The sequence below is a fragment of the Oncorhynchus keta genome, chromosome 16, assembly GCF_023373465.1.
Source record: "Oncorhynchus keta strain PuntledgeMale-10-30-2019 chromosome 16, Oket_V2, whole genome shotgun sequence".
NCBI classification, from domain to species: Eukaryota; Metazoa; Chordata; class Actinopteri; order Salmoniformes; family Salmonidae; genus Oncorhynchus; species Oncorhynchus keta.
Genome location: NC_068436.1, coordinates 9,697,448 through 9,721,049, shown reverse-complemented (window position 1 = coordinate 9,721,049; position 23,602 = coordinate 9,697,448). Strand labels below are relative to the sequence as shown.

General features: G+C 40.9%; 4 protein-coding genes across 6 annotated transcripts in view; 2 read left to right on the top strand and 2 right to left on the bottom strand.

The window, feature by feature from the left end:
• The window catches only part of LOC118395564 (neurotrophin receptor-interacting factor homolog), a 238,501-nt gene that overhangs the window by 35,154 nt on the left and 179,745 nt on the right, over positions 1-23,602 (top strand). Inside the window, exons 6-7 of one of the 2 annotated variants that reach the window (XR_008066155.1) lie at positions 93-6,019; positions 6,248-6,359. Coding sequence is in view for 1 of the 2 variants with exons in the window: in XM_052465094.1 (XP_052321054.1) it covers positions 93-229 (137 nt within the window). In the remaining variant the exon portion in view is untranslated. Of the gene's footprint in view, positions 1-92; positions 6,020-6,247; positions 6,360-23,602 lie in introns of those variants that run through there. The other variant, XM_052465094.1, reaches the window with a different exon arrangement.
• The window catches only part of LOC118395624 (uncharacterized), a 180,880-nt gene that overhangs the window by 110,468 nt on the left and 46,810 nt on the right, over positions 1-23,602 (bottom strand). The window lies entirely within an intron of this gene.
• Positions 9,092-12,727, top strand: LOC118395598 (zinc finger protein with KRAB and SCAN domains 7-like). Its single transcript, XM_035789457.2, has 3 exons — positions 9,092-9,607; positions 10,962-11,092; positions 11,272-12,727. Exons 1-3 carry the CDS (start codon positions 9,331-9,333, stop codon positions 12,355-12,357), a joined length of 1,494 nt encoding a protein of 497 aa, XP_035645350.1. The 5' UTR covers positions 9,092-9,330; the 3' UTR covers positions 12,358-12,727.
• The window catches only part of LOC118395613 (zinc finger protein 777-like), a 29,197-nt gene continuing 22,936 nt past the window's right edge, over positions 17,342-23,602 (bottom strand). For both annotated transcript variants that reach the window (XM_052465120.1, XM_052465121.1), the window contains exon 6: positions 17,342-23,211. In XM_052465120.1, the coding sequence (XP_052321080.1) occupies positions 22,175-23,211 (1,037 nt within the window). In that variant the 3' untranslated portion in view covers positions 17,342-22,174. The remainder of the gene's footprint in view (positions 23,212-23,602) is intronic.

Sequence of the window (23,602 nt, the reverse complement as noted above, 5' to 3'; positions counted from 1 at the left end):
ATGAACTTTACCAGGTAATTGACAAAAAAAAACTTTATATGTAGAGTTCTCTGTCATGTTTGTAAAGTCTATTTTCTAAACTCTTCCTGCAGGTGGTTGGCTGGAGGCTAACAGAGGAGACAGAGGAGACTGGGCGACCATCTTGGATTACCAGACCCAGACCGGTGCAGCCAAGGGCTTAAGGGACAACATCACTGAGCAGGCCAGGACCAGAGGTGACATAGTGGAGGTCAGTGGATGGGACAGCGTCTTGAACTCTGGGCTGGGGAACAACACTGTTAACCAGAAACAGACCGTCGAACACAAAACAACAACCGAACTTAGTCTCCATGACAACAGACTGGCTGAGACCAGGGCGAGGCATTGCTTTGGTCTGCAGGGACGGGAAGGTGTCGGTATGGGGCGGGAGAGAACACACACAGACTTGGCTAGCGATGCTCCGTCCTGCTCCTATAGTTGTGATTCAGAGAGACTGATGACTCCTCAGGTTAACCCCCTAACAGGTGCTGCCTTCAGCCTGCCTCCTATAGGATCTATCAACTGGAACATGGACCCTGCAACAACACAGACACTCCCTGGCCTTCATCCTCCTCACACTCTCCTTATGTTAAACCAAACATCAGGCAATGCCAGTTCCTCAACACTAAATGGCTACACAAGCCCATTGACAAATGACAGTAGTAGAGACAGAATCAGTAAAGGTGGCAGCGCCATAGAGAAGCGCTTCACGTGTTCATTCTGTGGGAAAGCCTTCAGTTTCCCCCAACAGGTGGAGATCCATCAGAGGATGCACACGGGGGAGAAACCATATGGCTGCCACCTGTGCCGGGCCACTTTCTCCCAATCGTCCAGTCTGAATAGGCACCAAAGAGTCCACACAGGGGAGAAACCCTTCAGCTGTAACCAGTGTAACATGCGCTTTGCCCATGCTGGCAACCTGAAGAGACACCAGAGGGTCCACACAGAGGAGAAACAATACAGCTGACCCCAGTGTGAGAAGAGATTCTCCTGCTAGCAGCAGCTGAAGATGCACCTGAAGATCCACACGGGAGAGAGGTGGTTCGCAATGCAGGAGGAGGATTTTAGAAAGGAGTTACCTCAGGATACACCTGCAGAAAAACCATTCCACTCTATAACATAGAAAGTAACTATTCCTCTTAATCGAGACTGCGATGCATTAAAAACAAACATCAATTGTCATTATTGTCAGCAGAAAATATATTTTTGATTTGACCTTTATTTTAACAGGGAGTCAACATTGAGACCAGGGTCTCTTTCACAAGGGAGCCCTGCATATACAATGAATAGGACTAAATAAAATCAGATACAATGTAAAAGAAATACAGCACAACACAAATGTTCAAGAAAAACAGTTACATTCCTCTGTAAGAATTGCCGAACAGACCAGAACACCCAATTGTAATGTATTTTGTAGTTGGTTCCATCAATGAGGTGCATTTAAAACTAAAAGTGGAGATCCGAGGAACCTCAAGAGTTAACCAACCCTGTAAACGGGTTTGGGATCTCATGTTTTTATACTTCAACAATGAAGTTAGGTAAGTTGGAAACTTGTATAGTAAAGCTTTGTAACAAAAAGAGACTTTCATGAGGACCAGCCAACCTTTTGATACAGGATGCAGTGGTGAGTATTACACAGATGCATTTGATATTACTAGAGTAACAGATGTGTTGAATATTCCTGGGTAGTCTATATTGTATCCAGACATGTTGTGATATATAAGGCATATACAATGCCTTCAGAAAGTATCCACACCTCTGGACTTTTTCCACATTTTATTGTGTTCGAGCCTGAATTTACATGTTTTATTTGTTTGTCACTGGCCTACACACAATGCCCCATAATGTCAAAGTGAAAATGTTTTTAGAAATGTTGACAAATTAATTAAAAAATGAAAAGCTGAAACATTTTTAGTCAAAAGTATTCCACCCGTAAATACATTCAGGAGTAAAAATGAGCTTAACAAGTCACATAATAAGTTGCATGGACTCACTCTGTGTGCAATAATAGCGTTTTACAATTATCTCCAAGGGTCCTTCAGGCGAGAAATGAATTTCAAACACAGATTAGATTCAACCACAAAGACCAAGGAGGTTTTCCAATGCCTCGCAAAGAAGGGCACCTATTGGTAGATGGGTAAAAAGAAAAAAGCAGACATTGTATATCCCTTTGAGCATGGTGAAGTTATTAATTACACTTTGGATGGTGTATCAATACACTAAAGTAATTCTGCAAGAAATGTGGCAAAGCAGTACATTTTTTGTCCTAAATACAAAGTGTTATGTTTGGGGCTAATCCAATACAAGACATTACTGAGTACAACTCTCCACATTTTCAAGCATATAGGTGGCTGCATCATGTTATGGTTATGCTTGTAATCGTTAATTATTGCAGTGTTTTTCAGGATAAAAATGAAACGGAATGGAACAAAATCCAAGAGGAAAACCTGGTTCAGTCTGCTTTCCACCAGACACTGGGAGGAATTCACCTTTGCAGGACAGTAACCTAAAACACAAGGCCAAATATACACTGGAGTTGCTTACCAAGAAGACAGTGAATTTTCCTGAGTGGCTGAGTTACAGTTTTGACTTACATCTACTTGAGAATCTATGGCAAGACCTGAAAATTGTTATCTAGAGTCTCATCTGAATTCCATGTCAGAAGAGCATAGCCCTCCACTTTCACAGTCACCTCATCTAAGACCAGACCCTCTCCTTTCTTATCTAGGCACCCTTCAGAGTATACACTGCTACTGTACCGGTTCCGGTCCCCTCTCATTGGATTAGATTACAGTACCTTCAGAAAGTATTCATACCCCTTGACTTATTCCACATGTTGTTGTGTTACGGCTGAATTAAAAATGGATTAAAAACATTTTATCACCCATCTACACACAAAACCCCATAATGACAAAGTGAAAACAGGTTTATTGAAATGTTATTGAAAATTAAGTACATAAATGTATAATTTATGTAATTATTCACACCCGAATACTTTGTAGAAACAATGTTGGTTGCGATTACAGCTGTGAATCTTTCTGGGTACGTCTCCAAGAGCTTTCTAAACCTGCATATTATTTTCAAACTTCATCAAGTTCTATCAAATTGCTTGTTCATCATTTTTAGGTCTTGCCATAGATTCTCAAGACGATTTAAGTCAAAACTGTAACTCGGTCATTCAAGAAAACTCACTGTCTTCTTGGTAAGCAACTCCAGTGTAGATTTGGCCTTGTGTTTAAAAAAAAGATTTTAACAGATATTATTCATCCTGATCAGACGGGATTTTTACATGGACGATATATTGGAGATAATATACAACAATTACTTGAACATTATGAAACATCGAAGATACCAGGTATGATCTTCATAGCAGATTTTGAAAAGACGTTTTATAAAGTACGACTACAATTTATATATAAATGTCTGGATTACTTTAGTTTTGGTGAATCTCTTATACAATGTGTTAAAGTTAAGTACAGCAACCCCAGATGTAAAATAGTAAATAATGGTTACTTCTCAGAAAATATTGAGCTTTTTAAGTAAAACAAGGCTGTCCGTTGTCTCCATATCTATTTATTATGGCCATTGAAATGCTAGCTATTAAAATTAGACCCAACAAGAACAGGGGGTTAGAAATCCAGGGGATAAAAACAAAAGTGTCAATGTATGCCGATGATTCTAGTTTTGTCTTAAGTACACAATCTGGATCCCTGCACAGTCTCATTGAAGGTCTTAATCACTTTTCTAGCCTCTCTGGATTAAAACCTAATTACGACAAGTGCACCATATTATGTATTGGATCATAAAAAAAATAGTGTTTACACTACCATGTAGTTTACCAATAAAATGGGCGGATGGTGAAGTAGACATACTTGGTTTTCACATTTAAAAAATATAGTTGAATTTACCACAATTAATTTCAATAGAAAGTTAGCAAAGATAGATATGATTCTGCAACCATGAAGAGGTAAATACTCTATGGAAAAATCACATTGATTAACTCTTTGGTCCTATCACAGTTTACTTACTTACTAATGGCACTGCCTACTCCAGATGACTAATTTTTTAAATCATATGAGCAACAAAAAAAAGGCTAAGCCAGACCAAATAAAATATGCCTATTCATATAATGGATATGAGTTTGGGGGGCTAAAATTATTAAAAATTAAAGCTTTAAACCTCTCACTAAAAGCTTCACTCATACATAAATGATACTTAAACCCAAAATGGTTCTCCAGTAGATTATTAAAGGCTCATCCTTTGTTCAAAAATGGCCTTTTTGCCTTTATACAGATTGCAACTTCTCATTTCTGACTAATTGAAAATGAAATTTTGTTTAACGTATCGCCCTTTCTTAAACAAGCCATACAAAGCTGGTTACAATTTCAGTTTTATCCTCCAGAAAATATAGAATATTACAACAAATGTTATGGTTATACCCAAATATACGGATTAATAAAAAAAAGGGTTGAAAGGGTATTATATTTAGGGTATTATATTTATTAATTATATTATGAATAGATGAATAGATATATATTATGAATAGAAACTGAGGAGTTGTGTCACATAACATATGTTATCGAAAATATATGGGAATATCTGCTCAATCCAAATTTACAACCAACTGAATGCAGCACTACCACAAAAATGGAGGAGGCAAGTGGAAAGGGGAGAAGGTAGGGAACTTGTTTGCCTACCATATATTAAAGATACAAATTGGCTGAAAGGAACTGGCATAAATAGAAACAGCTGCGCCATACAGGACAGCTGCGCCATACAGGTTGCAAAATAAATGGGAGGAGATTTTCGATGTACCAATTCCATCTCACATGGTTTATGAACTGGTACAAAATCTACACTTGATTCAACACTTACAGTTTTTCAATTTAAATTATTATATAACATACTTGCCACCGACAGAATGCTATATACAGTGGGGCAAAAAAGTATTTAGTCAGCCACCAATTGTGCAAGTTCTCCCACTTAAAAAGATGAGAGAGGCCTGTAATTTTCATCATAGGTACACTTCAACTATGACAGACAAAATGAGAAAAAAAAATCCAGAAAATCACATTGGAGGATTTTTAATGAATTTATTTGCAAATTATGGATGTTGTGTGTATGGAACATTTCTGAGAACTTTTATAACGGCTCATGAAACAAGGGACGTTGTGATATTTTTTATTTAAAAAAAAATCTGTTGTCATTTGATTTTTTTTTGTGCCGTGAAAAAGTATGTGCCTCCTTTAGGATTTTCTCTATTTCCACAAATTTTTGATACTGAATGTCATCAGATCTTCAACCAAAACCTAATATCAGATAAAGGGAACCTGAGTTTACAAATAATCCCCCAAAATATATATTTGATTTAATTAACAAAGTTATGCAACACCCAATTCCACTGTGTGAAAAAGTAATAGCCCCCTTATACTCAATAACTGGGTGTGCCACCTTTAGCTGCAATGACTGCAACCAAATGGTTCCTGTAGTTGTTGATCAGTCTCTCATGTCGCTGTGGAGGGATTTTCACCCACTTTTGCATGCAGAACTGCTTTAACTCAGCGACATTTGTTGGTTTTCAAACATTTAATGCTCGTTTCAAGTCTGGCCACATCCCAATTGGGATTAGGTCTGGTCTTTGACTAGGCCTTTACAAAACTTCACATTTGTTGCTTTTTAACCATTTTCATGTAGACTTGATTGTTTGTTTTGGATCATTGTCTTGCTGCATGACCAAGCTGTGCTTCAGCTCAGATGGATGGCCTGACATTCTCCTGTAGAATTATCTAATACAGAGCAGAACTCATGGTTCCTTTCTATTAAGGCATGTCGTCCAGGTCCTGAGGCAGCAAAGCATCCCCAAACCATCACACTGTTTTCCGGACTCTTCTGATCCTTCTTAAATATTGTTCTTCTGTGAATTGTTTTGGATTGTTAGGTACTCTTGGAGCTAGAAACATAAGCATTTCGCTGCACCTGCGATACCATCTGCAAAATATGTGTACGTGACCAATAAAATTTGATTCAAAGGTCTTGATTGATTTTGTCTTAAGTGTGGGAACATGCCTATGAATGATCAAACCATTAAAAAGTGTCTAGTAATCAAATCAACTAACATTTGCATAGTACTCATGGCAATCCTTCATTGCCCAATCAGAAGATGCTCCATAGCAGGGTGCTCATATCAGATTTCTTGATCCAACATCCTCTCACTCTGTATCTCTTACAGTCAGTAGACATGGAGGATGGGAAGCCTGATCTGTTGTTGGTCAAAGAGGAGACAATAGAAGATGTACCAGAGAGCATTGACCTGCTGAGTGAACTAAAGATGGGGGAGCAAGGTAAGGGAGACACACATATAGCCTACTACATACAGTAATATATTTTCAATGGGAATAATGATGCACCTGGCTATACTTTTCTCTTCATTCATAAAATAAAAAAACATATTTTTACATACAAAAAACACAAACATTATAATGTATTAACTTCACAAGGTAATTAACAAAATACTTCATATGTAGAGTTTTCTCTGCCATGTTTGTAAAGTATATTTTCTAACCTCTTCCTGCAGGTGGATGGCTGAAGGCTAACACAGGAGACTGGGAAGCCATCTCGGATTCCCAGACCCAGACCGGTGCAGGCAAGGACCCAGGGGACAACATCACTGAGCAGGCCAGGACCAGAGGTGACATAGTGGAGGTCAGTGGATGGGACAGCATCCTCAACTCTGGGCTGGTGAACAACATTGTTGACCACTACCAGAAACAGACAGTCGAACACAAAACAACATCCGAACTCATTCTCCATGACAAAAGACTGGCTGAGACGAAGGCGAGACTTAGATTTGGTCTGCGGGGATGGGGAGGTGTCCGTATGCAGCTGGAGAGAACCGATACAGACTCTGCTAGCGATGCTCCATCCTGCTCCTATAGTTGTGATTCAAAAAGACTGATTGTGCCTCAGCTTAACCCCTTAACAGGTGCTGCCTTCAGCCTGCCTTAGGATCTATCAATTGGAACATGGACCCTGCCACAACACAGACACTCCCTGGCTTTCATCCTTCACACACTCCCCTAATGTTAAACCAGACCTCAGACAATGCCAGTGCCTCAACACTAAATGGCTACACAAGCCTATTGACAAATGACAGTAGTAGTAATGCTATCAGCAGATCTGGTGGCAAAGAGAAGCACTTCCCATGTTCATTCTGTGGGAAAGCCTTCAGCTTCCCCAAACAGGTGGAAATCCACCAGAGGATGCACACAGGGGAGAAACCTTTCGGCTGCCACCTGTGTCGGGCGAGTTTCTCCCACTCCTCCAAGCTGAAGAGGCACCAGAGGGTCCACACAGGGGAGAAACCATACAGCTGCCCCCAGTGTGAGAAGAGGTTCTCCCACCAGCACCACTTGAAGAGGCACCTGAAGGTCCACATGGGAGAGAGGCAGTTTGCCTGTATGCACTGAAAATATAGAACTAGTTAGATTGTAATGAATTCTGTTGGATTTAGATGTATAGGAAAGTGGATGATGTGAATTAAGGATGATGAGGCGGAGTAGATGATTATGGTGATGGTGTCTGTAAAAATGCTTTGTCCCTTTAGGTTGATACTGCTTTATAGTGAGATAATGACAGTGCCTTAATTCATGTATACGTGACGTGAAATAGTGAAGCTGTGTGTAATGTAATGTTGAACCTTTTCCAAAGTATTCAAATTAATGTTATCATTTATCATTTTGTGCAATAAAAGTAATGTAGTTCACAGTTGACTATATGACCATTTTGTTTAAATTAAATACAAAACTGACTCTGTAATAACTGACTAGTCTTTTGTTTGTGTCATTACAGGGACTGAGTTTTACTTATTACTGTCGAACCAAAACGTTTACTTAATTCTTGAATCAAAATTTAAAAAATAGGCCTCCTGAGTGGCGCAGTGCTAGCTGTGCCATTAGAGATCCTGGTTCGAGTCCGGCAGGGATGTTCTTGTCCCATCGCTCACTAGCGACTCCTGTGGCGGGCTGGGCACAATGCACGCTGACAGATCGCCAGGTGTACGGTGTTTTCCCCGACACATTGGTGCGGCTGACTTCCGGGTTTAGCGGGCATTGTGTCAAGAAGCAGTGCGGCTTGGCTGGGTTGTGTTTCGGAGGACGCACAGCTCTCGACCTACGCCTCTCCTGAGTTGCAGTGATGGGACAAGACTGTAACTACCAATTGGATACCACAAAATTAGGGAGAAAAAGCGGGTACATTTAAGATTTTTTTTTAAACTTTAAAATAAACTCCAATGGCTTCATAATGTTAGGAACTTGAATCACAGTGGTAGATTGGCTTGACTGTGGTAAAAATGTTATAACATCATGTTTCTGTGTGTACAGCAAAGAATTTCTTATATAAACCTTCATATTCTCTTCTGTGCAATTTGTGTTTACAGTCTGCAGTACGAGACGTATGTGGCAGGGTCTACAGACAATCACGGATTACAAAGGGAAAACCAGCCTCGTCACGGTCACCGACATCTTGCTCCCAGACGAGCTAAACACCTGGTGGGGATCATATTTCCGAATTTCCTGAGTGACCTCTTAGGGTGAAAGAGGTTGAGGTGTCAAGGATCAGGGCTGTACAGCAAATCTCCTATGTGGAGGCAGTGAAGAAAGTTGAAGGGGCAAGTTCTGAAGAAGATATTGCAGTGGATGCACCTCAACCAGTTGCAAATGTTATACGTCAATCTGGATACAAATATTGTGAATAAGGTGTATTTTGTAGCATTTATAGCTACAGTTGTTAACTGCACAAGTGTCCAAGAAGCTGGACATCATTATAGCTGTAGCCAAGAAGATTTTGGTCCTCCAAGACTTAATGGCAGAAGCACTGCAAGGACTACTGTCGCCAGGAAATGTCCCGCCCTCACAGGATCATTCTGAGCTTGTGTAGCGACATGATTAGAACAGAAAAGCAGGCTGATTTAGTTTAACATTTCGTTTTTGATAGTTTGTATGGATTTTTTTTATATGTATTTTTTACACCACATTTTTTGGGAGGTGACTTTATTATCCACGTGTACAGTAGGTGGCGGAATGCACCAATAATTGTTGCAAACGCCATTATACCAAAGAAGAAGAAACAAGTGAAGTGACCAACAACCATTTCCACGTTATCGGTTTTTATTTAGACATTTATTCACACCATGGAACTCAAAGTATGACAAATTGAACAGCACAGTATCACATATGTACCCCAGGTAGTTTTTCATTCGCGTTATAGTCAGGACATTGTCTAGTAAACGCTAGCTGCTAACGTTAGCAAACAATGGCTAACTGTATGGTTTTTCACACTCAAATAGCCTCCATCATGGAGGTACTAGCGAATGCAGCCGTGGCAGAGATCTGTAAACTCGTAGACGACGACTATGCAGTGTTTCGTTTTGAAATAACTCAAAGCCAGAAAGAAAACATGGCATTGCGGAGGAAACTTCTGGAATCGAAGGTGGCACGGGAGCGCGCAGAGAGGACAACGCGAGAACGCGTTCTCGCCAGTCGTCCCTGTAGTGCCAAGACCCTCGTCCGATGCAGAGGAATGGCAAGAGGTACATTTAGCAGAAGGCCGAGGATAATTTACTGCATTTCCTATTACTTACTAAATGAAAACATGACAAATGGGAGTGTAGTGAGATACCCAATGGGCTGGACGTTTTTCTTCTCATCATTCATCTTGAAAGAACGTACTGTATATTAAAAAACGTGGAAATCATTGAATCCGCCATCATTAACCAAATGGAAAAAATCGAATGATTATTATTGAAATAGCATGGGCGACCGAGGAAAAACTATTTAAGGCCATGTGGCAAGCACTAGTGATGGAGGTGTGAGAATGCGGATCTGGGCAGAGGAGATGTAGTCTGTTTGTGTGCGTCTGTAAGTTGTTGTTCATGTGTATGTTTTGTATTTGGTGTTTAAAAAACTGGAAAATATATATAAACAGTATCAAGAAGTTGTCCATTGAGGACTGCACTGAATTTAAAATGTTTCCTTGCTGTCAAAATTAACAAAAAAATTGTTCTCCATCCATCGTTTTTGGATGCTACCTTAATTGATTTAATTGATTATTAGTAAGCTGGACACAATCATGAAACTGTATGAATGTGGGACCATTATCATTTCTACACAGGGTTTAGTAATTTTAAAGTATATTGAGTTTGTAAAAAAAATACTCAAACCAGCCCTGGGCTGATTGGCCGGTTTACATCCTTGCCAATTCTAGTCAGTGTCAAAACTGCCAATAGTGTACAATATAGCAATGACAGTACCTAATTTAACCTCTTGAGTGTAGGGGGCAGTATTTTGATGTTTGGATGAAAAAACGTACCCAAATTAAACTGCCTATTTCTCAGGCCCAGACTCTAGAATATGCATATAATTGTCAGATTGGGATAGAAAACACTATAAAGTTTCCAAAATTGTCAAAATATTGTCTGTGAGTATAACAGAACTGATATTGCAGGTGAAAACCTGAGGAAAATCAAACAAGGAAGTGGCCTCTATTTTGAAAGCTCCATGTTCCATAGCCTGACTTCGCTCCATTTAAAGGGATATCAACCAGATTCCTTTTCCTATGGTTTCCCCATGGTGTGAACAGTCTTTAGACATAGTTTCAGGCTATTATTTTGAAAAATGAGCGAGAAAGATCACATCGCATCATTGTATAGCTGGGTGCCAGCAGCGTTTTGTATGCGCAACAGCTTGGAGCAGCCATTTTCTCTCTCTCTCCTATTGAAGAAGCTACATTCCCGGTTGATATATTATCGATTAGATATTGTAAAAACAACCTGAGGATTGATTATAAAAAACGTTGGAAATATTTCTACGAACATTACGGATACTATTTGGAATTTTTGTCTGCGATGTCGTGAACCACCTCTTTTGCCCAAATCACTCTCTCAGGTGAAGGGCATCTCACTGGGGGCCACAGGAGCTTTCTGAAGCCAGCGGGACACAATACATGGAAAGATGACCAACCAATCACTGTTGATGAGTGGAGTGGAACCTCAACCCAGCAAGTTATTGTGATAGAGGTTAGTGCAATAGTATTACATCACATCAAATGTTGCCATTTTATTTCAGATTGGCTCCCCTCAGCTATTCACTTGCATACATGTACAGGTTCATGTACATTTGAAGTCGGAAGTAAGACTTCCATTGTTATCCAGTTCAATTCATGTACTGATAATCACCTCCTCTCTTCTTGTGTTAGTCTGCAGAGGCTGCGGTTCCTGGGGTCAAGCTGGAGAGGTCTGAAGGAGAGGAGGACCCAAAACACAGCAGAGACATCCAGACTGGATTGGCTGGAGTGCCCCCTGTAGCTACGGAGGACCCCCCCAACACCCCAGCGCAGCCTAGGACCCAATGCAGCAATGCAGCGGAGGTCAATGGAATGCCAAAAGCCATCCTCAAGTCAGAGACAGACACAAAAACTTTAACAGTGCTGGAGCGACTGGGCTGTCCTCCTGCTCCCCGTTCAAAGTATTTACTTCACGGTAACCTGAGCCCGAGGACGGTTCTGTCCCATCAGGACTCGAGTGATGCATTACACACTGGCAATGATCCATCCTGTTCATATGTTACAGAGACAGAGATGATACCTGGTGACATGCCTGTGGGCTTAGATACACAGACTAATCCAATGAGAGGGGACTGGAACCGGTACAGTAGTAGTGTATACTCTGAAGGGCGCCTAGATAAGAAAGGGGAGGGTCTGGTCATAGATGAGATGACTGTGAAAGTGGAGGGCGATGCTCCTCTGACATGGAATGCAGATAAGACTCACTTAGGAGGCCAGCCGCAAGTTAACACTAGTGACTTCTTAGACTACAGGGAAAGCTTACAGGCCAATCCAAATGTTGCAACCCACTACCCTTTACACTCGCTCAGGGATCGCGAATCTGTGTTCACGTCGATGGCACCTTCCGATTCACACGGACACGTCCTTTTCGATCAGGTATTGAACTCAAACGACAAGACTGGAGTCCAGGCTCGGGGAGGGGGAGCAACATCAGGCGGTAGTAAAGAGAAAAGGTTCCTCTGCATGTTCTGTAACAAAGGCTTCAGCTACCCCCAGAAGGTGGAGATCCACCAGAGGATCCACACAGGGGAAAAACCATTCAGCTGTAACCAGTGTCACATGCGCTTTGCTCAGGCCGGCACCCTAAAGAGACACCAGAGGGTCCACACAGGGGAGAAACCTTATAGCTGTACCCAGTGTCAAATGCGCTTCGCCCAGGCTTGCAACCTGAAGATGCACCTGAAGGTCCATATGGGAGAAAGGTCTTCTGACGTTTAGATCAAACCCTGCTTTAAAGACAAAGGTGCATTGTCATTGTTGTCTGCAGAAAAGATCCACAGATGCATTTGGAATAACGAGTAACAGATTTCAGTGTTGAATATTCCTGGGTAGAATATTGCATCCAGAATTGTGTGAAATAATAAAGCATATTTAAGTCTAAAATGTCTGTTACATATTGTGTTTGTACTGTGTAGGATATATGATGTTCACAAATGCCTATTTCATTACTTCCACATTTTTGAATGAGAAAAATAATGCAGTTTATCAAGTTCATCCAGATTTTTAGTTGAGGTGTGTGTATGTGTGGTTTTCATATGGTGTATTTAACACTTGTTTTTGTTTAATAAACACAAAATGGGACTTTTCATTCTAAGACTTTCATTGACCCTCTTTAGTATACATCACTGATCTCACTCTATTCTGCATACATACCCGACAGTGTTTTATAACCAATATACACTTACTAAATATACCTACACATACCCACACACTAACAAACACTTACTGTACACGTCAAACTAGTTTAATCAGGTTTGTCTGACTTTTGACTTATCATCGATGACTCATATTTACCCACAACATATTTATGTCCACCAGAATGGGTTTAATGATGATAGGTGTAGCCCTTTCCACTCACAGGCCCTGTCATCCCATCTACTGATTGAAAATGGCAAATGTTTTCATTGATAAGCGTCTAAATTAGAACGCAGTGGCTGTACATGACATCAGGGTTCAGGTTCCCCGCTTCCCATCACTGTATGGGTTTTGACTGACAGCCGTTATAAATTTGAGCACCGTGCGCGACAAGATACCCCCACCCCTCCCGCTAATTGGGCTACTTTTGCACATTTGTCTGAGGCAAATATAAATTGAGGACTCGAAGTGTTCAGAAAGATGAGACGTTGAGGATTATAATAAATACCACTGATGTCATACAAGCAAAGCACACCTGTGAGTCCAAATGTGCACTTCACATTTCATTATTTGAAAACTCATGTAATTTACAGTATTAGCGTTTATGATCGCTATGTTTGATCCAGATGACATGCGTTATACCCTGGGTTGTCCTGAACACAATGAGCCCGTGTTTTGTCGTATTGTGAAGAAATTTAGCCGCGTAACACTCACTTGAATGCACTCATGACTCCATTCTATGTGCACCAAAATTACAATCCGTTTGTCTGAAGTGCCTTTTGAAAGCCTAACACTGTATGATCATATGGTATCACTTAGCTAGCCATGTTGGCAATAGAATACACTTTCAAATGATGCCCACCTCACCCAGATTGCGATGTATAATGATTGCGTAAACAACAACAGTAATTGTGTGATGGTGGGGATGTGGGGCTGTGTTACAAACAACAACATAATGACAAGTGTGCTTGCTTCAATTCATCAATGGCAAAATGCTGAGAAATGTACAGTAAATATAAAATGCACATCAAATTAACAATGTAATGTCTGGATTCAGTCTTGTGTCAGGTGAACTGTTGTGTCCTCACTTTTGGTCTGATAATTTACCATAATCTCCAAAGTGTTCTCTTTCAATTTCTACAATGGTAATGCATGCGTTTTATTTTTGTTATTCTGTTATAGGCCAATTTCAACAAGTGGAAGTCATTCTGTAACGACAGTATAGGACTCAAATGTAGTTAGGATGGGTGAACACTATGTTGAAAGTGTGTTTATCTGTGTGTGTATATACCTGAGGGAGTGTATGTCTGTAGTCTGTATCACCTCTCTCTTCCAGGAGGAGGGTCCAGAGGTGCTGCTGATTTTTTATTTATTTATTTTTTATTTCACCTTTATTTAACCAGGTAGGCTAGTTGAGAACAAGTTCTCATTTACAACTGCGACCTGGCCAAGATAAAGCACAGCAGTTCGACACATACAACAGTTACATTTACATTACATTTACATTTAAGTCATTTAGCAGACGCTCTTATCCAGAGCGACTTACAAATTGGTGCATTCACCTTATGACATCCAGTGGAACAGCCACTTTACAATAGTGCATCTAAATCTTTTAGGGGGGTGAGAAGGATTACTTTATCCTATCCTAGGTATTCCTTAAAGAGGTGGGGTTTCAGGTGTCTCCGGAAGGTGGTGATTGACTCCGCTGTCCTGCCGTCGTGAGGGAGTGTGTTCCACCATTGGGGAGCCAGAGCAGCGAACAGTTTTGACTGGGCTGAGCGGGAACTGTACTTCCTCAGTGGTAGGGAGGCGAGCAGGCCAGAGGTGGATGAACGCAGTGCCCTTGTTTGGGTGTAGGGCCTGATCAGAGCCTGGAGGTACTGAGGTGCCGTTCCCCTCACAGCTCCGTAGGCAAGCACCATGGTCTTGTAGCGGATGCGAGCTTCAACTGGAAGCCAGTGGAGAGAGCGGAGGAGCGGGGTGACGTGAGAGAACTTGGGAAGGTTGAACACCAGACGGGCTGCGGCGTTCTGGATGAGTTGTAGGGGTTTAATGGCACAGGCAGGGAGCCCAGCCAACAGCGAGTTGCAGTAATCCAGACGGGAGATGACAAGTGCCTGGATTAGGACCTGCGCCGCTTCCTGTGTGAGGCAGGGTCGTACTCTGCGGATGTTGTAGAGCATGAACCTACAGGAACGGGCCACCGCCTTGATGTTAGTTGAGAACGACAGGGTGTTGTCCAGGATCACGCCAAGGTTCTTAGCGCTCTGGGAGGAGGACACAATGGAGTTGTCAACCGTGATGGCGAGATCATGGAACGGGCAGTCCTTCCCCGGGAGGAAGAGCAGCTCCGTCTTGCCGAGGTTCAGCTTGAGGTGGTGATCCGTCATCCACACTGATATGTCTGCCAGACATGCAGAGATGCGATTCGCCACCTCGTCATCAGAAGGGGGAAAGGAGAAGATTAATTGTGTGTCGTCTGCATAGCAATGATAGGAGAGACCATGTGAGGTTATGACAGAGCCAAGTGACTTGGTGTATAGCGAGAATAGGAGAGGGCCTAGAACAGAGCCCTGGTTACACATGGAATAAACAAACATACGGTCAATAATACAGTAGAAAAAGTCTATATACTCTTTTCCCCGCACATTTGGCATCAAAATGATAATGCATAAGCAGAAAATAATCTTTGATGTTATGGGGCTATTTTTTTGAGCATACAATATGGTATTTGAATTATTTATTTCATACAGCCATTTTTGCTCATTTTTATGTGGGTGTCAGTCATTTCGGACCCCACTGTAATCTTATTCACACTTAAGACAAAATGAATCAAGACCTGGGCCGTATCCACAAAGTGTCACAGGTTCCCACCTGTCTACATAGTCTTATTCAATAAAATTTAAAAGGCTAAACTGACCCTAGATCAGCACTCCTACTCTGAGAGGCTTTGTGGATATGGGTCACAGTGGGCTCACCTCTGTGAGACTGTGTGTGGTCCTGTGCTGCTCATCTGGTTCCACGGTGGGTTCAGGAGGTGGTGTAGACTGGTTACCCTCCATGACCAAGGTCCCCTCAGGGTTCCCCAGACCCTCCTCACACCCTTCCTCCTTCACCAGCAGCACCTCCTCTTCCTGGAAGAGACAGGTGATACAGATTATACAGACACTCCTTCAGATACGTACACACACACACACACAATAAACACACTTTCAACATGGAGTGTTCTGTAGTTACAGAATGACTTGAGCAAAAGTTTCCCATCATACTGGCTACCAATGCTAAAATAATAGATCAAAGTGACATTGAAAGGGGGCTCTCAAAGGAGCATAGGGGGTTTAAAGGGTGTGTGGGTCTCAGTCACCAGATCTCAAACCAATTCTGGAGCGGTACCCGAGAAGGCGTTATACACCACCATCAACAAAACACCAGATTTCTTGTGGAAGAATGGTGTCGCATCCCTCCAATAGACTTCCAGACACATGTTGAGTCTATGCCAAGGTGCATTGAAGCTGTTCTAGTGGGTCGTGGTGTCTCAATGCCCTATTAAGACAGTTTATGTTGGTGTTTCCTTTATTTTGGCACTTACCTGTATAAATCTAAATCAAATCCAATTTTATTGGTCGCATACACATATTTAGCAGATGTTATTGCGGGTGTAGCAAAATGCTTGTGTCCCTAGCTCCAGCAGTGCAGTAATTTCTAACACTTCACAACAATACACACAGATCTAAAACTAAAAGAATGGAAATAAGAAATATATAAATATTAGGATGAGCGGAGTCCAGAGTATAAATGTGATGGGATGTGTAGACATTATGGGCAGTATGTGGATAGAATAGTATGTACAGTACCAGTCAAAATTTTGGACACACCTACTCTTTATTTGTATTATTTTCTATATTGTAGAATAATAGTGAAGACATCAAAACTATAAATAACACATATGGAATCATGTAGTAACCAAAATATATTTTCTATTTGAGATTCTTCAAAGTAGCCACCACCCTTTGCCTTGCTGACAGCTTTGCACAATGTAGAAAATTGTTTTTTGACTGGAACTGTATACAGCAATAGTTGTATATGATGGCATTGACTAAAATACAGTAAATACATATGAAATGAGTAAAACACGATGTAAACATTAAAGTGACCCTTGTTTCATTATTAAAGTGACCAGTGATTCCATGTCTATGTACATAGGGCAGCAGCCTCTAGGTGCAGGGTTGAGTAACTGGATGGTAGCAGGCTGACTGTGACTTAAGTTCAGGACAGCATACTACGTGGAGGCCAGCTAGTGATGGCCATTTAACAGCCTGATGGCCTTGAGATAGAAGCTGTTTTTCAGTCTCTTGGTCCCAGCTCTGATGCACCTGTACTGACCTCGCCTTCTCGATGATAGCAGGGTGAACAGGCCGTGGCTCGGGTGGTTGATGTCCTTGATGATCGTTTTGGCCTTCCTGTGACATCGACAATTCTCTATATTGGTTATAAAGCCTGTTGTTTGTGTGCAGAATAGGGTGATGTGATGTATACTAAAGAGGGTCTCAATTAAAATCTTAGAATGAAAAGTCCCATTATGTGTTTATTAAACATAAAAAAGTTAAATACACCATATGAAAACCACACTAAAAATCTGCATGAACTTGATAAACTGCAATCATTTTCTATATATACACAGTTCCATCAGGAAGTATTCACACCCCTTGACTTTTTCCACATTTTGTTGTGTTACAAAGTGGGATAAAATTATTTAATTGTGAAAAATATATATATAATTAACAATCTACACACAATACTCTGTAATGTCAAGTAGAAGACAAGTTCTAACATTTGTAAAAACATATGAAAAATAAAACATGGAAGTATTCAGAACCCTTGACTTTTTCCACATTTTGTTAGCCTTATTTTTTTCTAAAATAGATTAAATATATTTTTTTTTTCTGAGCAATCTACACACATTTAAGCAAATTATTTAAAAAAAAAATCCAATACCTTATTTTACATAAGTATTCAGACCATTTGCTATAAGACTCAAATTGAGCTCAGGTGCATCCTGTTTCTATTGATCATCCTTGAGATGTTTCTAGAACTTGACTGGAGTCCACCTGTGGTAAATAAATTCAATTGATTGGATATGATTTGGGAAGGCACACACCTGTCTATGTAAGGTCCCACAGTTAACAATTCATGTCAGAGCAAAAACCAAGCCATGAGGTCGAAGGAATTGTCCGTAGAGCTCCGAGACAGGATGGTGTCAAGGTACAGATCTGGGGAAAGGTACCAAAAAAATGTCTGCAGCATTGAAGGTCCCCAAGATCACAGTGGCCTACATCATTTTTAAATGGAAGAAGTTTGGAACCACCAAGACTCTTCCTAGAGCTGGCCGCCCAGCCAAACCGAGCAATCAGGGGAGAAGGGCCTTGGTCAGGGAGGTGCCCAAGAACCCGATGGTAACTCTGACAGAGCTCGAGAGTTCCTCCGTGGAGATGAGAGAACCTTTAAGAAGGACATCCATCTCTGTAGCACTCCACCAAATCAGGCCATTATGGTAGAGTGGCAGCACGGAAGCCACTCCTCATTAAAAGGCACCTGACAGCCCGCTTGGACTTTGCCAAAAGGCACCTAAAGACTCTCAGACCATGAGAAATAAGATTCTCTGGTCTGATGAAACCAAGATTGAACTTTTTGGCCTGAATATCAAGCATCACGTCAGGAGGAAACCTGGCACCATCCCTATGGTGAAGCATGGTGGTGGCAGCATCATGCTTTAGAGATGTTTTTGGGAGACTAGTCAGGATTGAGGGAAAGATGAAGGGAGCAAAGTACAGAGAGATCCTTAATGAAAGCCTTCTCCAGAGCGCTCAGGACCTCAGACTGGGGCAAAGGTTCACCTTCCAACAGGACAACGACCCTAAGCACACAGCCAAGACAACACAGGAATGGCTTCGTCACAAGTCTCTAAATGTCCTTGAGTGGCCCAGCCAGAGCCCGGACATGAACCGGATCGAACATCTATGGGGAGACCTGAAAACAGCCTGACAGAGCTTGAGAGGATCTGCAGAGAAGAATGGGAGAAACTCCCATGTGCCAAGCTTGTAGCATCATATCCAAGAAGACTCGAGGCTGTATTCGCTGCCAAAGGAGCTTCAACAAAGTACTGAGCAAAGGGTCTGAATACTTGTGTAATTGTGATATCATTTTTTTTAAAATGTCTAAAGAACCTGTTTTGCCTTGTCATTTTTGGTTGTCATAACTATCCTATGAAGATCTGAAGGATAAGGTCAAAGTGGGTCTGCTCTACAGCGACCTCTCCCGCAGAGGGGAGAGGTGGCGGGGGCCACGTTATGGCAGTCATAAAATACTCTGCGCCTCTGGGCTCTGCAGTATTGGGATTGGAATGTGTGACTTTGGGACAAAGAGAGACATGCCAAAAACTCCTACATTCCCAAAATTGGAGAATTAAACAATATTTATATTTTGGAGAATGTGCAACCAGTCCATGGACACTAAAGGAACAGTCATGTCAAGTTTGTTTCACAGCCATTAAACTCTTTGACTGTTTCAAAGTCACCATTGGCCACATGGTGAAATCCCTGAGCGGCTTCCTTCTTCTCTGGCAACTGAGTTAGGAAGGATGCCTGTATCTTTGTAATGACTGGGTGAATTGATAGACCATCAAAAGTATAATTAATAACTTCATCATGCTCAAAGGGATATTTAACGTCAGCTTTTTAAAATATGTTTACCTATCTACCAATAGATGGGTAAAATAGGTGCCCTTTGCGAGGCATTGGAAAACCTCCCCGGTCTTTATTTGGTTGAATCTGTGTTTGAAATTCACTGCTCGATTGAGGGAACTTACAGATAACTGCATGTGTGGGGTACAGAGATGAGGCAGTCATAAAGAAAACATGTTAAACAGTATTATTGCACACAGAGTGAGTCCATGTAACATATTATGTGACTTGTTAAGCACATTTTTACTCCTTTACTTATTTAGGCTTGCCATAACGAAGGAGGTGAATACGTATTGACGACATTTTAGCTTTAAAAAAACATTTTTTTTTGTAACATTTAAAAAAACATAACATTATGGGGTATTGTGCCTAGGCCAGTGACAAAACATGTCAATGTAATCAATTTTAAATTCATGCTTCCACAAAATGTGGATAAAGTCAAGGGGTGTGAATACTGTGAGGGCACTGTATGTTTTGTGTTTTTCCCCCACACTAAATACAAACATACACATTTGAACAACAATTTACAGACACACACAAAAAAACAACTACAGCTCATCTGTCCAGATCCGCATGCTCACACCCCCATCCCTAGTGCCTGCATTATTGTTTGCTACTTTGGCCTTAAATTGTACCCATTTGTTTTTCTAGGTCGCCCATGCTATTTCAATAATAAATCATTTGATTGTTCCATTGTGTAATGATGGTGGATTGATTGATTTCCAGGATTTTAGTATATATCTTTTCAAAATAAGAGAATCGTCCAGCCCATTGGGTATCTCACTACACCCCCATATTACATGTCTTGACATTTGTAGACAGATTAAAATGAACATTGTAATACTTCTGACAGCCAATTTTCTAACTCAGCCCATAACTTCTGGACTTCATAGCTTTCCCAGAATGCATGGATTATTGAGTTATTTGTGAATTTTGTGTCTTGTATAATGAATTCTATCCGTTGGTTTATACCAGATTAAGCATACATTTGTTAACTGTAATTTCATTAGTTATGCTCCAACATTCCCTCCATCATGTGCCAACATCAGTTCTTTTTAAGTGTTGGTTCCAATAGTAAGAGATTGTCAGGTGGATATGCTCTCTGTAAGGTTTTGTATATCTTATCTATCATATGAACATCCTTTACTGACTTAAATAAGATTCCCTCAATGTCTCTCTGATGTCCAAAAGATTTCAAATCAACATTTTGTGATGTGTAACTTTAGTTGCATGTACAGTATTTTAATATATCCTCATTGGTCAGTCCAAAATTGCTGTTTAATTCTGTCAACAGGAGGGGGGTGAGAGAGGACATCCCTGTCTTGTGCCCCTTTCTAAAGCAATCTCATCAGGTAATGTATTATTTGATTTATGATATTGATATAATTTATTTAAATATATTATTTCTCCTGGAAACTTGAAAGCTTCTAAAGTTTTGAATAGAAAAGACCATTTAAGACGGTCAAAAGCCTTTTCGGCGTCAACAGACATTATTGATAAATCTTTCTCGTTTTTTTGCGTATTGTATTAAACATGTCCTTGTAGTTGTTTGTGTCTATTTTTTTTTTCAACCCTGTTGATTGATATGTATCAAGTCTGGTAAGACTTTTGCCATGCTAATGCTTATAAGCTTTGCTATTATTGTATTGTCACAATTTATTAAACTTGTGGGTCTATAATCAGCATGGGACTCCCCAGATTTTCCTGGTTTTAATATAACTGAAATAACAGTTTGATACATGGAACTAGGTCGTACTGAACTGAGTGACGAGTGTTGTCATTTGTGTAAAGAGGTGCACTACTTTGCCCCAAAATGTTTAATATAATTGTAATGGGAAAGTCATGTTTTAACAGTATCCAATATTTATTTTTCGGGTGATCTGTTTTCTTGTCTTTTTTGTCTGCTGATAATTGCTTCAGGGTTCTTGAGTCTAAGGCTATCGGATCCATCCAATTGTTGTTTAATTCTGATTTATATACATTTTCATATAAGCTTTTAAAATGGTCATTGATCGCGTTGTTTCTAATTACCACATTTGTATCTTTTAAAATATAAATGTAGCATTTTGTTAGAGCTGCGAGATAGTTACCAGATTTATTTGCCATTAAGTAGTATGCTTTATTTGGGTTTAACCTGTCATTGTAGGCTCTCTTCAAAAGTAAAAGATCGTATTCCTGCTCAAGTTCAGATAATACATTTTCTTGTTTGCCTTGTAAAATACTTTTATCAGCTTCACTGTTGACGTTGAGACTGCTGAGAGATGGTTTCTGATAATGGGCCTCTGTACGCCTATGTAGATATTCCATTAAAAAGAAATCTGCCGTTTCTATCTACAATAGTCATTTACAACATTAACAATGTCTACACTGTATTTCTGACCAATATGATGTTATTTTAAATGGACAATCTTTTTTTTTGCTTTTCTATCAAAAACAAGGACATTTCTAAGTGACCCCAAACTTTTGAAAGGTAGTGTAGATATATGCCTTATATGTTTGAATGAAATATTCTATCCAGGAATATTCAAGACTGAAATCTATTGGTCATCTGTGCATCTGTGGGTATTTTCAGCTGACAACGATGAAAATGTATATTTGTCTTTAATGCCGGGTTTGATCTAAATGTCAGAAGCTATGCATGGGAATGGTTACTTTTTATGTTAAAGAGTGGAATGTTTTTTCTGCTGGTGCATCCTGAGGTAGCTCCTCTCTGATAACCTCTTCCCGCAGTGCGTACTGGCGAATGGCCTCTCTCCCGTGTGGACCTTCACGTGCATCTTCAGCTGGTCCTGGCGGGAGAACCTCTTCTCACACTGCGTGCAGCTGTAGGGTTTCTCCCCTGTGTGGACCCTCTGGTGCCTCTTCAGGTGACCAGCCTGGGCGAAGCGCATGTGACACTGGGTACAGCTGAAGGGTTTCACCCCTGTGTGGACTCTCAGGTGCCTCTTCAGGCTGAAGGAGTGAGAGAAACTCGCCCGACACAGGTGGCAGCCAAATTGTTTCTCCCCCGTGTGAACCCTCTGGTGGATCTCCACCTGTTGGGGAAAACTGAAGGCTTTCCCACAGAATGAACACAGGAAGCGCTTCTCTTTGGCACTGCCACCTTTACTGATTCCGTCTTCACTACTGTCATTTGTCAATGGGCTTGTGTATCCATTTAGTGTTGAGGCACTGGCATTGTCTGAGGTCTGGTTTAACATTAGGAGACTGTGAGGAGGACGAAGGCCAGGGAGTGTTTGTGTTATCGCAGGGTCCATGTTACAGTTGACAGATCCTATAGAAGACAGACTGAAGGCAGCACCTGTTAGAGGGTTAACCTGAGGCGCCATCAGTCTTTCTGAATCACAATTATAGGAGCAGGACGGAGCATCGTAAGCGAAGTCTGTACTCTCCCTCCGCATATGTTCACTTTCCTGTCCCCGCAGACCAAATCTACGCCTCGCCCTGGTCTCAGCCAGTCTGTTGTCATGGAGACTAAGTTCGGATGTCGTTGTGTGTTCGACTAACTGTTTCTGATTGTGGTTAACAGCGTTGTTCCCCAGCCCAGAGTTAAGGATGCTGTCCCATCCCCTGACCTCCACTATGTCACCTCTGGTCCAGGCCTGCTCGGTGATGTTGTTCGCTGGGCCCTTGGCTGCACCGGTCTGGGAATCCAAGATGGCCACCCAGTCTGCTCTGTTAGTCTCCAGCCATCCACCTACATGAAGAGTTTAGAAAATAGACTTTACAAACATGGCAGGGAAGACTCTACATATGGAGTTTTTTTTGTCAATTACTTGTCAAATTCATACATGTAAACATAAGTTCTATTGATTTCATTAAAGAAGAAAAATCAATAGCCACTATTCCCGTTGGAAGATCTAATAGTGTTTGTAGGCTATATGTGGGTCTTTCTATACACTAGTGAGGATTTCCTACGCTGGACAAGTTGTTACAGCTGTTGATAAGTCACTGATAATAATCGTCCCATTTCTTTTTAATGTCATTACAGTAAGATATAAGGGGGAACTTAGCTATATTCAATACAATTCACATCTTCCTTTAGAACCTGTTTAACCATTCTCATGGTGGGTGTCTTAATGTCCAAA